Below are 18,601 nucleotides of genomic sequence, written 5' to 3'. Positions count from 1 at the left end.
TCAAGAATATACAAATAGGGCTGAGGAGATGGCTCAGTGGGTAAAGAACTTGGCACAGATGCATAAGGACCTGAGGTCGTATCCCCAGAACCCTCCACATACAAGCTGTGCATAGTGTTGGCAGGCAGAGACAAGTAGATCCTGGGGACTTGCTGGCCAACCACTCTAGCCAAAATAGCAAGCAAGGTTCAGTGGGTGACTGTCTCAAAAATTAAGGTGGAGGGACTGGAGAGATGGTTCAGCAGTTAAGTTCAGCTGCTCTTGTAGTGGACCTAGGTTTGGTTCCCAGCACCCATGTGGTGGCTAACCACTGTCCATAAGTCCAGTTTCAGAGGAATTCAATGCTTTCTTCTGACCTCTGGGGACATTGCACAACATGGGTGCACTTACATACATATAGGTAATACACTCATACACATAAAATAAAGATAAAAAATAAAATGTTTTAAAGTTAAGGTGGAGCATGATAGAGGAAAACACTTGCTTTGGCATCCTCACATGGCCACACAGGAGAGCACACAGACACACATGTACATGCATGCTTTCACCACATACTCACACAAAATGCAGAAATAGGCTCTTAAATTCAATATACAACATGTGTATTTGAAAGAATGGAGGCACTTGCCATACTTGAGAGAAATTGTCCAACTTCTGGATAAGTCTTTCTTAGCAACTAATCACAAATAGAGACCTGAAAGATAGCCAGGCAAAGTCAGGAGCACGTTCTAGATGTCCATTGTCTAGTATGGCAACCACAGTGCAGTGACTAGTCACAGTTAGCATTAAAATAAATCAGAAAGTGTAGTGTCCTCACTGTGTTAGCCACACTTGGTATGCTCAGATGTGACTGCCACACTGAACAGAACAAAAGGCCATATTGTTCATCAACTCCAAGTTTCCTTGGCTGTCCCTTGGCAAAGAAACAATGTGGTACACTACCTATTTTTTGGTGCGGGGGGGGGTCTTTTTGAGACAGGGTCTCCCTGTAGCCCCAGCTGTCCTGGAACTCACTATGTAGACCAGGCTGGCCTTGAACTCAGAGATCCCCCTGCCTCTGCCTCCTGAGAGCTGGGATTAAACAGCACCTATTTTTAAAAACTAAATTTTATTGCAAGACAGCTATATTCAGTCTTCTGTTCTCTGTGGCTGTTTGTCCACTACAGTGGCAGAGTGGAGGCATTGCAGCAGAACTCAAGACCCATAGGACCCCAAGTATTTATTATCTGGCCTTTTATAAAAGCATAAGTACTGTCAGGGCATGCAGACAGTGAGATTACAGTGCTCTGCCTACATGCACACAGGCAGGTGCTGCTCTGTTGATCCTTTCTCTGTCTCCATCTGGGGCTTCGAAGGCAGCGGTCTCCTGGTCTAGAAAGACTGGAGCAAGTCCAAGGAAGAGCTCCTATGTTGGTGAAGCAACAGTGTCCTGTGAGGCACAGTGGACATTATTGATGTGATTCTGCCCTGGGTGTCAGGCTGGATTAAAGGGCTCTTAAAATCCAGTCACCTCCTTCTTTGAAAAGATAATAAATAAATAAATAAATAAATAAATAAATAAATAAATAAGCCTTTAATCCCAGCACTCGGGAACTCAGGAGGCAGAGGCAAGCAGATCTCTGAGTTCAAGGGCAGCCTGGTCTACATAGTGAGTTCCAGGCCAGGTGGGGCTACAGGAGACCCTGTCTCAAAAAGACCAAAGGAAATAAATAAATAAATAAATAAATAAATAAATAAATAATAAATAAATTTATTAAATTTTGAGGGTTGACATGGACACATGAAAACCCAGTTCCCTTGTTTGTAGGATCAATCCAGTTCAGTGGTATGTACATTTTATGAGATGACCACAGAGAATCAAAGCTCATGTGAATGATTGGATGGATCTTGAGTTTAAGTGTTCCTCCTAGGGTGTGTTAATGGAATCATCCACTTGCTCATTAATGAGGTATACATTGTACCAAACTTTGGGTTGAGGTTTATTTGAGTGTCTCTTAGAATCTTCAGATTCTTCTCAATTCCTGTAATCCTAAGTAGGTTATACAGAGGTTTAAGGTCTTCTCTTTTGGGACTTTTAGATTAAATTCACTTAAAAATATTCTTAATGACTATATGAATTTGTTGGCCTGTGCCCTAGTGTATTCTTTTAGATTGCAGTTTTCTCAACCAAAAGATTCACTGACTCTACCGGTATGTATTGATAGGCTACTACTATTGAGAGTATTACTGTTCTGTCTTTAGTAATAGCATGAAACTACTACTAAAAATTCTAAAACTGTCAGCTTTGTCTGCATGAGAATAGAGCAGACAGGCTGGTGAGATGACTCAGTGGTTAAGAGCACTGACTGTTCTTACAGAGGACCCAGGTTCAATTCCTAGCACCTACATGGCAGCTAATAACTGTGTGTAACTTCAGTTCCAGGGAATCTGATATCCTCTACTGACCTCTGTGGGCATTGCACAACGAGTGCACTTACATACTTGCAGGCTATATACTCTTACACATAAAATAAAAATAATAACATATTAGAAAAGAAAACAGAGCAGGTGCAAGCTCTGGTCAGGTGCATTGAGAAGCATTCCCATACAACTTTTATTTTTGTACACATGCATACATGTATATATTTTTGTATTATTTAAAAAATATTTTTATTATTTTTATTTCATGTGTATGAGTATATTATCTGCACGTGTGTAAGTGCACCTGTGTCGTGACCACAGAGGTCAGAAGAAGGCGTCGGATTCCTCTGGAACTGGAGTTACAGATGGTTGTTAGCCACCATGCGGGTGCTGGGAATTGAACCGGGTCCTCTTGCAAGAGGAATCAGTGCTCTTAACCACTGAGCCATCTCACCAGTCCCTCCCATACAACTTTTAACCCTTTTGACAGCTTTAGAAAGTAAGTTTTACTATCACTTTTTTTTTCCAGATATGAAAACAGGCTCAGAAAAATTAAATGAGTTTCCCAAGTTCCAGTATTTAGTAGTGACAGGACAGAGATCCAGTCCCAGGCCTCTTGTTCCCCACAGTTCTGCTCTCCTTTTACTGTTGTTTTTAGAGTTGTTCACCAGTTTCCAGATACAATATTATAAAGAATTCTGTCCCATACATTCTATTAGCGTATGGGTTTGCATTTTGCCATCTATTCTCTGCCTGCTTTGTGTCAATAGTAGTAACTCAAGTTCCTGAGTAAAAATTGTTTTAAAGTTCAAAGCTTTTGTTTTTGTTTTTGTTTTTAACCTCCTGGCACTGAACTTGATTTCTAAACCTTCTAGATGCATGTGCTATCCCTCCAACATCATTCTGAAACAATTTTTGAATATTTAACATTTTTTGTTAAAGAAGTCACCATGCCGCTGTTTATAGGCATAACCTATTCATGCACAGTGTGAACTGGTAGTTTTGTTAGTTGGTTTTTCTAGCCAAGAAAACCACCAAATAAGCATTGCCAATCCTCTTCTGTTGTTTCAGGTTTGATGGGAACTTTAACACCAATGTATCTAGAACCATTAGTTGTGACCGACTTTCTGCCACTGTGAATAGCCGAGCCTTCAACCCAGGACGAGACTTAAATTCAGGTCAGTATTTGCTTGTTGTTTTTATAAAGTCAACCACATCCCACCATATTAGTGTTGAATAAATATACTGTCTCAAACATTTTTAAGTTTTGAAGAAAAATAATATATACTTAAAATTATCTGTTTCTTGGAAAGTTCACAATCAATAAGGAAAGGACAGGTATCAAGCTGGCACGGATGAAGAATCTGTTTCACAACCATGTGTATGCCTGTGACAAATACTGTGCCAAGCTCTTCTATCTTTTTTTTCTCATTGTTTACAAGTTTTACATTTGTTATTAAAATTTTTATTTTATTTAATGTCTGAGTGTTCTGCCTGTATGTAAGTGTACCCATGCATGCAATGCCTGAGGCCAGAAGAAGGCATCAAATCCCCTAGAACTGAAATTACAGAGGGTTGTTAGCTGCCATGTGGGTGCTAGGAACTGAACCCAAGTCCTCTTGAAGAGTAGCCAGTGCTCTCAGCCACTGAGCCATCTCTCCAGTCCCACATTTTTTATTTTAAAGACCATGTCAGAGACCCAGATATTATTGTAATAAGAGGAGTTGAAATCCAGTTGTATTCCCTTATAATCATTTTAAATTTGTTTTAGAGTTTTCTGGATGAATAATGTAAAGGTTTTCTACTAACAAGCATAGCATCGCACTGTATATTGAAATTAAACTTGCTTCCTGGTCTCACTGGAGTTTAATTGTATGTGATGGCAGTAGCTAGTAGATATCTCTGTTTGTAAAGCAGCTTCCGATTTCAAAGTACCATGGTGCCTCTGTTTTCTTGCCCTGGAATTCCCCTCCAAATTTTCCTATTTTGTCTTGTGTGCACTTGTTGATTGGTAGATCTCAAGACCTAGAAACTTGACCGTTAGAACTGGAAGGACTTTCAGAAATAGCACCCACATCCATTTTCAGATTTCACCTGAGTGAATCTGAGGCTCAGGAAGGTCCTGGGCCTTTACAGTGCTGGGAAGTTGAGGACTTGATCTTTAAACATGAAGGTATATATTTCCCAAAGCCCAGGCCTCTTGTAGACACATAAAACTCAAGAAAGAAGCCAGAGGACCAGGATATTTACTTATAGGACCCTATCCAGTCTGAGGGAGAAATTGTCTTCTATGGGAATTGTATACACAAACCAGCTCATCTGTAGGGTATAGGAAGAAAGAGCCATAAGTTTTAAGCTTCTTGGGGATAATAAAACCATAGCTTCTAGATAAATGGTCCAGCCTTTCTCTGCCAGGCACATACCTCTGAGCCTGTATTTGTAGCATATTCAATCATTTTTAATTGGTTAGAGAGTCTGGAAGTCTTCTAGAGCAGATGAGGTTTACCACTAGAAGGAAGTTAAATGGGGGTATTTTTCATTAAAAGAGTAGATAGTGGCATGGAATGGGAAAAGCAGATTAGTTGTGGCAGATTCCACAGCTGGCACAGGGCATAGGACTGGCACTCAATCCTCTGGTTCCTCAAATTCAATATTTTTCCTCAAAAATGCTCAGTAACGTAAGACATGTTGCTGAAATAGCAATCGTTAAGTAGAACCAAGATAAGAAGGCTTCCCAAAGATACACGGGGTAATTAAGCATTGTGTATAGTTGAAAGTGTTACAAGTCATGCTGACTTGATAAGTATCTACTTGAATTAATAAAGAAAAAATAGTACATTTTTCATTTATGCAAAATCTAGAGATCCGTTCATTAATTTTCATAGTTATTTTTATGGTGGAATGGTAAAGTATTCGTAACTTCAAACTAAGCATTCGTTGTTTTAATAATCAAGGAAAAAATAAAACAGGAGGGAATCTCAGTTTAGAGTAGTCCTTCAGCTTGGTTCTAGGAAATATCTTGTAGTCACTAAAATCTGCAGAAGCTCAACTCTCTTGTCTAAAATGGTGTAGTATTCACATATAATCTATACTTCCTCCTCCATACTTTAAATCATCTCTAGATTACATTAGATTAATACCTGATAATATGTGAATACTTGTCCCACTACATTATTTAGGAAGTGACAAGAAAGGGTCTGTATCTGTTCAGTGTCAACTCAGGTGTTTTCCAAGTATTTTCAATCTGAGGTCACTTGAATGCACTGATGTGGAAGACTATTTTCAAATGCAGTTCACTCCTTTTTGGTAGAGAGTGTCTTTGTTAATGAGTCTCTGGTAATAGATCCTCAGACTGATGTTGAGTTTCTAGAGGAAGCTCTATTACTTCCTGTTTACGTGATTGGGAGAAGAAAGGATAGACAGGGACTGGGGAGATGCCTCAGTGGGTAAAGAGCTGCTCCCCTCCCCCCCACACACATACACGAATACATAGGCGGACTGAGGGTGGTGCATGCCCATGTGGAGTGATGGTATCCAGAATGGCCCCTTCCTACTGCTTCCAGGACTGCCTACCTCAGTGAAGGGCCAGACCTTGGTAGATTTGGAAGCTGCCACCAGGCCTTCACCCCCATTTCCTTATTTTTTGTCTGATCATTGTTTCTGCAGTGAGAGCATTGTTGGGCTCTAGTTCCATCATTGACAAGCACTATGCCTTTTTCTCAATGAATACAGAAGCATTTTCCCAAGTGTTTGCCTCCTATCCTCTAGTTGAAATAAATATGTACCATTAGGGTTTATTCAATACGTGTTTTATTAAATACCCTACCATGTGGTAAATACTAGGTCAGAAGCTGTAAACAGAACAAAGAAATTATTATTTGGAGATTGAAAGCTACAGATTATAAACACATAGGTAAGAGATATACATCGAGTGTTGGTAAATGCTACTATGGTTTGAATGTGTGTTCCTCCAACCCTGAAAAGAACTTCAGTCATGAGGCTGTACCTGCCCCCCTGAAGGGGTTAATGCCAGTTATTGAAGGGCTCGAGTTCAGTCTCCTGTTCCCTCTTACCCATGTGATACCGTCCACTACATTGCAATATAATAAAAAAGCCCTCAGCAGATGTGTCTGCTAATCTTAGACTTCCCAGTCTCCTGAAAGCATTCGGATACTTATAAGTTACTTAGTCTGTACAATTCTGTTAGAGGAACACAAGAGAGACAGTGCAGGTGCGACCAGGCAAAGGTAGCTTGGAATGAGGCATAGGGAGTGCTGATGTTTGGAGTTTGGGAACTCACCATTTGGGCATTGTTGATGAGCTCTGCATAAGTGGGCCTTTTAGATCATGACCATAAACTGGAAGAAGTGCATCTCGTGAATTGAGAGAATTGTTTGTTGTGCTTAAAATCTGCAAGGTTTCTGTGACTGTGGTGGGGTGCATGGGACTTGGGGACTGGACAAGAACCTTAGGTCAGAGAGATAGCTTGGGGGCCAAATCCCTGAAAGCTAAATCTTACTGGCTCTGAATGCAGTAGAGCATTTTAGAGGTAAGATGTCATACAAGAATGGGCTAGGATTACCTTGGGCTGCTATGTTAAGAGTGAAGTTTGAGATGCATTGGAGATACTCAAGTAGAAAGACCTCACAGACAGCTGGATATACAAGTCTGGAGTCTAGGGACAAGGAAAGAACAGAAATTTAAATTTGGTTCATTGTGTCTGGGTAGCACCTGTATCATATAACTGACTAAAATCATGCTGCAAGTGACTGGGGTCGAAGAGAACTCCAGAAATGGAGCCACTTTGTCACTCAGAGACACCGAGTGAAGAGGAAACGGAAAAGGAATCAGAAGAGGAACAGTCAGTCTAGTGGGGGGTGGACCAAGAGGGCATCTCCCTGAACTAAGTGGTAAAGTATTTCAAGACAGGAAGAGAGCAGCAGGGTCCAGCCACTCCAGTGGGGTGCAGGTTAGAAAGCCAACCGTAGGATTTAGTGACGCGGCAGAAGTTGAGGGGCAGAGTGGTAGAGTAGGATGGAGGCTGACCCTCAAAGACTGGGGCTCTTGAATGGAGCAGAGGAAGTTGGAGACAATGAGCATATGTACTGAGGTTTGCTTAGAAAGAAAATGGAGGGTCTTAAGAATCAGGATGATACTGAGAAATTACAACACATATACTAAAGGACCTGGTGCCACAGAGAAGAGCTAGTGACACTTGAGCCTTCTGGAGGATACAGGAGATTGGGAAGGGAAGAGAACATTCACTGTAGAAAGTTATCCCAGGGTCTGGAACTTGAGGCGATCCCCTTCCTACTGAGTCTTAGAAATTTATAAAGCAGAACCATTGTGTGTGTGAGAGTCAGAAGAGTGAAGACCTTGTTAGTTGCTCTGTGATTACTTTCTACTACTGAGGTTTTAGAGTTAAACTCTGCTATATGGACATCATCAATAGTCCTTGCAAGGGCTGGGAGCGTGACTCATTGGCCAAGCATTTGCCTAGTGTGTTCCATGCACTACAAAAAAATTACGAACAAGGATTCCCAGGAAATGCTGTTTTATTTCAGTGTTTGTTGTTAAGGGAGGGATAGTTAAGAGGATTTGAAAACTGGAGTAGAGGTGGCAGAAGTGAACAGGATGTAGGTAAGGAGCAGATCTTGAACTCTGGTAGTTCTGAGAGCATGTTCCAAGCGTGACCTACTGCAGAGTGGGAGTTTTTCTCGGCATGGTTGATGCAGCTCACTTTACAAGCAGCTCTTGGCAACACTTAGGTATTTAAGAACTGGCTTGCTTGCATTTGAAGTTTTGTGACATTCTACCAGGCGGTGGCTATGCCCCAAAGTCCACACACTTGAGCACTTACTTGAAATGTGAGAGGGGTGGTAAAGGGTGAAGTGCGACCTCAGTACCCCCTTTTCCTCCTTCTGCAGCCCATGCCCCTTTTCGGAGCAGAATTAATGTACTCTGTAGGCTATCACATGTCTGATATTTACATCTGTAAGATGTCCGGCCCCAGGCCCTTTCAGACTGTATATAATCCATCAATGGCTCCCTAATTGATAACATAGCTTCAGGTTGCCTTTCAGACTAGCTGGAAATAGACTCACATAAATTATAAACCATTCTTAGATTTATTTATCCAAAACTAGGTCATGTGTCCATCCATCCAACACATATGTGAAATCTTTTTCTTAAAACAACCCCTGCCAGATCTCTCCTTTCTAAATTGACTCGTTGTCCCTGATTCCATTCAAATAACTGAAGTTTGACAGCGCGTGTGTTATATTATGGTGCGTTTCTGCTTTTATCTCCAAATTCCTGCTGAGGATTTTTTTTTTTTCCTTCTTTTTTGGTGCATGGCCTGAGAGTTTATTTGAAGATTCTAAGGAAAGTCGCCTCTTGCTCTCTAGAGTTATGCAACAGAGGTGAGAAGTGGGAGTTAGTCTTTCTTACTGAAAGGAAGTGTCTCGACTTTCTGTGCTTGCTTTTAAAGAGCATTTGAAGCTGCAAACTTAGATCTTGATAATGTTTCTGTCTTCATGGAGATACAGGATTCGCAGGGTGCGAGGAGCATTTAGAAGTCACATTAGAGAAGTCAATGTTACAAGAAGTACAAGTGGCCCTAGAGGCTAAAGACAGTGGAAAACCTCCGCAGACCGTTCTCAGTTTGCTGACTTCCTCCTTCCTTCCATGGTGATTTGCCATGACTGCCTGTGTGCTGTAAGTTTTTCTCTTTCCTTTAAAATATAGATAGTCCCAGGGCTGGAGAGATGGCTCAGCAGTTAAGAGCACCAGCTGCTCTTGCAAAGGACCTGGGTTCAATTCCCAGTACCCACGTGGTGGCTTACAACTGCCTTTAACTCCAGTTCCAGGGGATCCAATGCCCTCTTCTGACCTCCAAGGGCATTGTATAATATGGTTGCTCTTACATACATGCAGACAATTTGCTCATACACATAAAAGTATAAAAAATAAAATATTTTTTTAAAGTTTAAAAAATTATAGATGGTCCCCAACTTACAAAAAAATTATAGATGGCTTCCAACTTAAGATTTGACTTTTTTTTTTAACTTGATGATGCTGCAGAGTCTAAACTCATTCGTTAGAACCATCCTTGGAATTTTTAATCTTTTTTTCAGCTTATAGTATACAGGGTGATAATCTACCCTCAGTCTGCACATTAGCAAAACTTCAGGTCCCAGTGAGCCACTCAGTCATAAGAGCAAACAACAAGAATTCTACGGGTACTGAGTTCCTGAGTGAGGGTGTTGATAGGATAGACATATCAACCACATTTTCAATGTGACATTAATTTATGGTGGATTTATCAGAGCATGGTCCCATTGTAAATCAAGGAACATCTGTACCATCTAACTATTAGATAACCATTAGCAGGGCTGTTGCTATAGCTCAATCATAGTGTGCTTTCCTAACATGCAGAAGGCCCTGGACTCCATCACCAATGCCTCCCCAAAATACATAAATAAATAATAAATAATCATTATCAAAATTCTCCTAGTAACAATATAGTGAAAAGGCCACATTCTATCTAACATAAAAGAAAAAGCTTAGGATTTGGGAATCTTCTTTTTATTCCTTCATGATTATATTTACATCATAAAAGTTGTGATTAACAGTTATAGCTTCTGAAATCTGTCCGTTAACTCAGAAATCTAGATTTTTGAGTTTCTGTGGTTCAGTTTTTATTCATCTAATATGTACATCTATTAGTACTTCTAGGTATACACAAAATTAGACACAGAAACACAGGGCCCTTTTTTCCTAGCTCTCATTTTCTCTTCAAGCTACTGCTTCAAAGTCTGGCCTGTCTTGTAATTTCTCACAACAAACCTCTATTGGTATTATGTCATTGTTACTAAATACCCGACAAACAATTTGAGGGAAGAAAGGTTGATTTTGGCTTACGATTCCATCAAAGCAGGAGGCATGGTGGTACTGGCCTGGCCCTGCTGGCGGGAGCATATGTACATTCACATGGTATGGACAGGAAGCAGAGAACATGGTTCTGGAAAGGGTGGGATGGAGAAATCTCAAAATCTAGCTCCTAGTCACCTACTTTGCCAGCCAAAATAGTACCTCAGGCTGGGGACCAATAGTCCAAAACAGTAGTTTGTGGAGACAATTCAAATTCAAACCACAGTGTCTGTTATAGTCACTAGGATTTTTTTTTTTTTTTTAAGTACAGGATCTCATCATGTAGCCCTGGCTGATCTGGAACTTACTATGTAGACCAGAGTGACCTCCATCTCACAGAGATCTGCCTGCCTCTGCCTCCCAAGTGCTGGATTAAAGACCTGTGTCACCACACCCAGCTAGGGTATTTTATAAGCCATAAGATGATGATTAAAAGCATATGACCAAGGACTGGAGAGATGGCTCAGTGGTTAAGAGCACTGACTGCCCTTGCAGAGGACCCCAGTTCAGTTTCCAGCACCTATATGGCAGCTAACAACCATCTGTAATTCTGGTTCCAGGAGATCTGATGCCCTCTTCTGGCCTCCATGGGGATTGCATGCCTAGCTGCACTTACATGCAGGCAAAACACTCTTATACATAAAATAAAAATAAATTTTAAAAAATCATAATTATAAAAATAGAGCATAATATATATTTATAGTCCATTTGATTACAATGAATACAACCTTCTTTCTTAAATTAGGGAATGCATCCTGAAAAGTCTTATACACATGTATGTATGCACTTTTGTATCATTGTAGCAATTATTGTGTCATTATTGAACTAGCCAGCCCACCCCAGTTCAACACTTAGATTATTTCAGATTATTCCACTTTATCCCAAAATTTAAAGTGCTGAGTAGCTAGCACTCAAGCATTTTACTTAACAGCTTTAAGTAAGTAAAAGCTTTAAACAGTTGACACATAAACTTCATTTTTTAAACTGTCATCCTTCAGTTTCTAGAAACTCATTCTGTTCTCGTTACCATTTTCTCTGCCCAGATCTTTTCATCTTTGTCCTTGGGCTCCTTTTCCTTTATTATTTCGTGGTGTGGATGTCCACACATAGCCTCTTTCTACCCTCCTCCTTTCCTTGCTGGTTCTGAAGTTAGCTTGCACTCAGCTGCCGCAGGAACTACTTAGTTCTAGACCTCCAGCCCCAGCCCATTGCTGAGTTTACTTACTGAAAAACCTTCACTTTGTCTCTCCGTGATTTTCCTGGAGTACCCTAAGAAATCAAAACAAGAGCTAAACTTTCCTCTGAACTGACCCCCCACAGCAGGCTGTGTGGTCCAGTGGACAGCTCATTGGAGTTCTGGCATAGTATTTACTGCCCAATCTAAGTTCATGGTCACAGTCATGCCTCCCACCCCCAATCCTGGCTACACTGGAATTCTTCTCTACATTTTTCCACCCAGTGATTCTCCAGATTCTGTCAGCTTTGACCTAACTTGAGCGAGTGACTCAACGAGAACAGGAGAGAGTAAATATTGCCACACGCTGAGAACCCAGCATCTCCCTGTGTTAGTCCCTTTTTTATTTTATTAAATTTTAAGTTAGAGCCAGGTGTGGTGGTGCACTCAGGCAAAGGCAGGCTGATATCTGTGAGATCGAGTCCAACCTGGTCTACATAGTGAATTTCAGGGCTGCGGGAGACCCTGTATCCAAAAAAAGAAAAAAAAAAAAATCACAATTTTAAGTTAGCATACAGAATAGTGGGTTTTATTGTGCTATTTTCACATGTATTTCACATTATTTCTTGTTCTTATTCGTTCCCTTCCTCCACTGCCCTCTCCAGCTCCTCTTCTCCCCTCCCCCTGCCCACCCCCAAGCAGTTCTGCTGTTCATGTCACAGAAACTCTCTTACACTCTCTTTTTTCTCCCTACCACTTCCCTTAAGTTTCGTCTTCCACAATGGTCCCCCTTTCTAATACCCCTACCTACACATGCACACCTCATTCTCACACTCATGCATACACTCACACATACACATGCACACACTGAAGTCTAGATTCCACATGTGAGCAAACATGCTGTACTTGTCTTTCTGTGTCTGGCTTATTTTACTGTAATGATCTCTAGTTCATTCAATTTCCTGCAGATGCCATGATTTCATCCTTCTTTATGGCTGAATAAAGTTCCATTGTGTATACACCACATTTTCTTTACCCATTCATCTGCTGCTAGATACCTAGGTTGGCTCTATATCCTGGCTACTATGAATAATTCATCAGTAAAATGGATGTGCAAGTATCTCTGTGGAATGCTGACTTCGAATGTTTAAGGTGTGTGCCCAGAACTGATTATAGCAGGATTATATTGAGTATATATTTAGGGAATCTCTATGCTGATTTCCATTGTGACTGTACCAGTTTACATTCCCAGGAGTTGTGTACAAGAATTCTTCTTTTCCCCACATATTTTCCAGCCGTGTTCGTCTTTGTTTTCTTAATGATAACCCTTCTCAGTGGGGTGAGATGCAATTTCAAAGCAGCTCTAGTTTTTCTAGCATGCTTTTGTTCATGATATACTACAATATACTGTCTGCCCTCTCTCATATGTAAAACAGTATTCATTTCTGAAGGACCAACTTATTTTTCACCTTTTCTGACATGCCTAGGTAAGATTTCTTTATGATTTTTATGACATGATTCATTTCCCAGGAAGTTAACTGTGAGGTAGAGTTGAGCAGCCTATGAGAAAAAGGAAGGAAGCAAAATTGACTGTGGGAGAAGGTGAGCATCTTTACAGTTTCAGCATTGGCCCCTGCCACCCCCAGGGACCTTGCAGGTCAGGGTGGTCATTCAGTCTTGTGTTGGCTCAGCTGCCATGCTTTTTTCATAACTTTATTGTGTACAATTAGAGCCAGGTGTTAAGTAATAAAATGATAAAGGGAAGCCTAGGCATCTGACCCAGGTCCTAAATCTGAGAAGGGTCTTAGAAGATGGATAGGGATTATCCAGGTGATGTGACTTGCTTGTGACAAGTGCACGTTCTAGAAGCTAAAACTTGTGTGGCAAAAAATGGCTCATTGCCTAATAGAAGTTTCTAGGGTTGCTGAGCCACATTTTACATATCAGTTGGAAGATTTTTTGTTTTGTTTAGTTTTTGTTTTTAAACTTTGGAGTCAACCGACTGACAGATTTGAGCAGGAGAAGGTGGGGAGCTTTGTGAAGAATGAAAAGAAAAAACTAGCGGTTGATAATGAAGTTCATCTCAGAGGACGAGCTAGGCAGTCTCAGTGGAAACCACTGATATTGGTGACTGAGAAAAGTGTGATCCGTAACAGTTGAGGCTCTTAACATAGCCTATAAGAAAAAAAAAGGAAGGAAAATCCTATGAAAATGTTTGCATGCCGAAGACAGAGAATAAGTCTAGGAAAACCAAGGGTACAGATGGAATGATAGAGTTAGTTGCCCCAAAGTTGGGTCATTTTCTGTTGTTCATTTGTTCATTTTCTGTTATTCCGTCTATGAACATATGGAGATCACTCAGCCTTTCAGTCCTCCAGGAGTCCATAGAGGAGAGGAGGGAAGGAGGAGCAGTGGTCATTCCTGATTTTGGATTGTCCCAAAGGTTCATTGTAGTTCTCCAAGTCTCAAATGAATTAAGGACAGAGAGGGCTGGTCCTAAACTTAAAACCAGAGGTTTAGGTATGTCCTTTCCTTGATATTAGGCTAAAATAAATGGAAGTAAATAGGAAAGGATCATGGAGTTGAGCCGAGCACCAAGCTTGGTCAACTGGCATTGGGCTTTAGCTAGGATGACTTGTGTGGTGGCAGGATCACTGGGCTCCGTGGTCTGAGTCCCACTCAGGGTTCAAGGCTTAAGCTACTTCTTCCTTCTGAACCAGAACATTCTTTGATATAAATAAGAATAATGGGCTCTCTTTGGTCAACCTCAATATTCTGCCCTGCTGGCTATCATGTGCTTGGAAATTTAACCTCTCCAAGTCTTAGTTTCAAGATGATAAATACACTTCATAGAAGAACTAATGTACTGTATGCAAAAGAACAAGTTACTGAGCCGACTGGGCCTGGTGGTACACATCTTTAGTCCCTGTACTCAGGAGGCAGAAACAGGCAGAGCTTTGTGAGATTGAGGCCGTCTTGGTCTACATAGCATGTTCTAATCCAGCTTAGGCTACAGGGAGACCCTGTCTCAAAAAGACCAAAACTCCAAATAAGCCAAAAAACTAAAACCAAAAAGAATTAGTGTCTGGTACATGACCAGGAACTTAATATGCTGAAGTTGCATAAACAGAACCCAGGTCCCTAAAGCAGACTGCACAGAGTCCATGGTCACTAGTACGCAGATGTAAGGAATGAGAACTGAAACGGTATGGTAGGGTATGATGCCAGAAGTTTTACTGGGAGTCCTCAGGATGTTAGTTAGTTTTATTACTTTTCGAAGTGTTTGTTATTTCACAGGCTGTTACTGAGATGTGCTGTGTATTCTGGTCTGTGGAGGAAGCTTGTGTGCTTTTGTGTCTCTGAACTCCAGTATATTTAGACAGCTCTTCTGTTTTCTATTTGGCAAGCTGTGGGAAGTAGGCAGCTTGTGTATTTGAGTATCAAAAAACCTAGAGCTCTTGAAGGGGAAGGCAACAATCTTTCCACTACAAACACTTTCCTTTAGTCCTACCTCTATTGAGTAACATTGTTGAACAGACCAAAATTCTTACCTAACTATAAGCTCTTTGTAACCTGTGCCACTCTTGTTACATTTAAAAGAACTGGCAAGATTGAGGGTGTATGGTTGGTTGGCTTTTAGCAGCAGTGATTGGTGACGTAAGAATCAGTCAGATGTGGATAGTCAAATTTGAAAGAAAATATCCAGGGGCCAGGGAATCTGGGCTCCATATGTTAGAATGATTTATAGAGAGTTAGTACTGTCTGTGCTGGTGGATCTTGAGACCCAGTAAATGGGAAGTGAGAATACCTGAGAAACAAAAGGCATATGTTTTTAGCTGCTCATCCGACAACAGTTTGTATGCTGTTAAGGAAAAATAAGCCAATAGCTATTTCAAAATGATTGGTATCTGCTTAGAATTTGCATCAATTTTTTTTTCTATCATAGGCCTTCAGTGTTCTAATTTTTAGAAACATTTTTGGTCTTTTCTGGGATACTGTAATCTCTTGCCAACCTAAAATAGGACCAATACTATGTAACTTTGGAAACAGTAACATGTATTCCTACCCATACTCGCCACTATTTAGAAGTATACTTTTCTAATACTGTCACTGCAGCAGTCTTACAGGGAAGCTTCCTTTGTAAGGGAATTTCTCACCCATATGAGTATTAAAAGTAGTAAGAGTTTATTTTCTCTTAGAGTAATAAGGACTTTTAATCTGGTATCCTCATGAACCCTGTCCCCACTGAAGAAGTTCTTGGATAGAATTATGGTATTAGTGAATTTAGGTGTTAAATAAATTAGAACTTTCTCTAGCTTCTAATTTTATGGTATATTAAAGCAACAATCCACAGTGTGCTTGCCATACTGGTGACTTACCATAGGTCACCAAAGAAGTCTAAGCTATGTCTTATCTTACATAATGATTGTTAAAGATGTTTCATAATACCACTGTGAGTGTATGATCATCATGATTTCTAAATTATGGAAGACATTAAACTGTATTGATTTACTTTATGTTACTATAAGTAAATATTCAAGGGAGGCCAAGCTGAAAAGATATTTTACTTTGGCTCATAGTGCACAGGTTATATCTGGTGATGGCCTCCCCCAGCAGACTCCTAAAGCAGCACAGGATGTCACATGACAGGAGATAGACAATGCTCATGGCTGTCTGTGTTGGCTGGTATCTCTTTCTCCCTCTAGTTATTCAATCACAGGGCTTCACCCCAAGGACCCTGACTAATTCCAATCATCTCCCAAGAGCCCCACCTCTGTATGCCGTTGCTGGATTAAGTTTCTTTCCTAATATGTCACAATGGGGATTGAATTTCAGCAACTGAACCCTTGAGGGAGTCACTCAGACTATAATGCAGGAAAGCGTTTGTAGCACCTGTGCCCCTCCCTTCTCATGTAAGAGTACTGAAAACTGTGGACCCAAAGAAATTGGAATTTCTCTAGGAATCATGCCCAGAAAGAAAAAAAAACTGGTGCCAGCCAGAGGGGTAGCTTGTCTTCTGGAAAGAGATTTCACACAGTGTTGACAACATATCAGACCCCTTGTAGGACAGAGGAGTCAAAGCAAAGATGATGGCCTGAACCACACCTTGGCCACGGCTGTTTGACAATGCACACTTTTTGCCTTCTGTTTACACCTGAACCTCAAGTGAAGACCAGGAAGGTGGACTTGGGGAGGTCACTGGCACTCCTTGTTCTCTTCCCTGTGAGACCACACTGAACCTTCTGTTTGGGTTTTTACTATTTGGTTCTTTACTTAACCTATTGGAATCGGGTTGCCAAGTCTCATTTGTTAGGGCTGCCAGGGCCCGGGCTCTGACCCTAACCATGGTAACAAAAAATATTTCCAAATTGTAGCATAGACCTACCACTAAATTGTTCTTAATACATGAGTAAAGAACTGTATATACTGCTTATGAGCCTAAATTGTGAAAGCCAGCACATTGAAATAGAATGTGAATGTTCTCTGCATTGGAGCTGATGGCCCAACCTGTCGACTTGTAGCTATATGCAGAAGTTCCCATTACTCAGTCTGAAGCAAAATTGAAAGATAAAGTCTTTAGGAATAAATACAACTGCTACTGGCCACCTAATGGTCTACAGGGCTTTGTCCAAATGCTCCTAAGCACCTATGCATGATTCCTGCTTTTTAGCACTTACAGAATTGCTTCTGTAATTAACTTATTACTAAAGATGAGCATGCACTTTCTCATGTGAGACCACAGCCTGTCATGGCTCTCATAGGCTAAAGGCTGGGATTAAGTTATCTCCGCCTTACTCATCGAAACATTCCCTGATTTGTTGGGATGGTTGGGACGCAGTGTCCATTTATACCGTCTCAGTGGAAAGTAAGAATTTTCCTTTTTTCCCCATAAACTTTATGGAAGCTAGCTGGAAGTTTGTTCTTAGTTATAAATCCATGGTCCTCGCCTTGCAGTGGTCTAACTTGCTAGGATTTGTTTGTTTTTGTGTTTTGTTTGTTTATTATGTACATTTTGGAGAAATCATACCTCAAATGTTAAATTTGGGTCTTTCCCTGGGCTAGGGATATGTGGAATGACACTGGGCAAAGGAGAGGTTGACGAACCACATCTGCCATGTGATCCTAAGAACAAGTATTCTGTAGAATACTGTATTGCCAGGGTCTTCACATTCTATCTCACATCTACAAAATGTCTACCTAGGTGTGTATATGACATTTAATTAGAAGTTAATACATGTGTCCCATGTTCATTTAAGGTAGGCTAAGACAGGCCCATGACAGGCTCTGAAAGAATCTGATTTGGGTTCCTGTCCTCCTGTAGTTTACAGTTCCTCAGTATGAAAGATGTTAAATGAACAGCTATATAAATGGTTCATAGAACAGTCTCAAGTTTTGCTATGAAGAAGCGTATTGGATATGAAGGTAATGATTGAGGGCTATCAGGGAATGATCTCTGAGAAAGTTAAATTAAAGGCAAAATTTGAAGGATAAGAGAGAGCTGACTAGGTGAATAGTGGATGAAGAAAAGAGTTGTGTAGGGGCTGGAAAGATGGCTCAGCAGTTAAGAGCACTCATTGGCTGCTTTTGCAGAGGACCCAGGCTAGAATCCCAGCACCTACGTGGTGGCTCCCAACGACCTATAACTCCAGTTCCAGGGGATCTGATGCCCTCTTCTGACTTCTGCAGGCACTGCACTTTCATACTTTCAGGCAATACACTCATACACATTAAATAAATAAATAATTTTCTTTAAAAAAAAGGAAAGAAAAGAGTTGTTTAGGCCTAAGGATCCTTGGAAGCAGGTCCAGCACACATGTGGAAGTGAAAGTGTACGTGGAAGACGGGAAGGTAGATCTGGAGAGTAGGGAGGGTAAGACTGTCTGGGGCCTGCAGAGATTGAATTTAATAGTAGATACAAGTCCATAGGAAGCTTTGAAAGTAGGGCGTGATGTACATTTTAGATAGATGCTTTTGAATGCTCAATAGAGAATAAATTTATGGTCAGAAAGCTTGCCAGACTTAAAAGATGGGGCCTGATCTCGTGGCTTCTCATTCTGGGTCCATCAGAGTCTTCCTTATAATAAGCAAGTGCTG

General features: G+C 40.8%; 1 protein-coding gene across 4 annotated transcripts in view; it reads left to right on the top strand.

Moving 5' to 3' along the window:
- Cachd1 (cache domain containing 1) overlaps positions 1-18,601 on the top strand; it is a 229,200-nt gene that overhangs the window by 136,295 nt on the left and 74,304 nt on the right. For all 4 annotated transcript variants that reach the window (XM_008831067.2, XM_029562505.1, XM_029562507.1 and 1 more), the window contains one exon: positions 3,472-3,578. In XM_008831067.2, the coding sequence (XP_008829289.2) occupies positions 3,472-3,578 (107 nt within the window). The remainder of the gene's footprint in view (positions 1-3,471; positions 3,579-18,601) is intronic.

Source organism: Nannospalax galili, unplaced genomic scaffold (assembly GCF_000622305.1).
Source record: "Nannospalax galili isolate Female #2095 unplaced genomic scaffold, S.galili_v1.0 scaffold553, whole genome shotgun sequence".
Lineage (NCBI taxonomy): Eukaryota > Metazoa > Chordata > Mammalia > Rodentia > Spalacidae > Nannospalax > Nannospalax galili.
The sequence above is the reverse complement of the archived record's forward strand: the minus strand, read 5'-3'. Positions and strand labels throughout refer to the sequence as shown.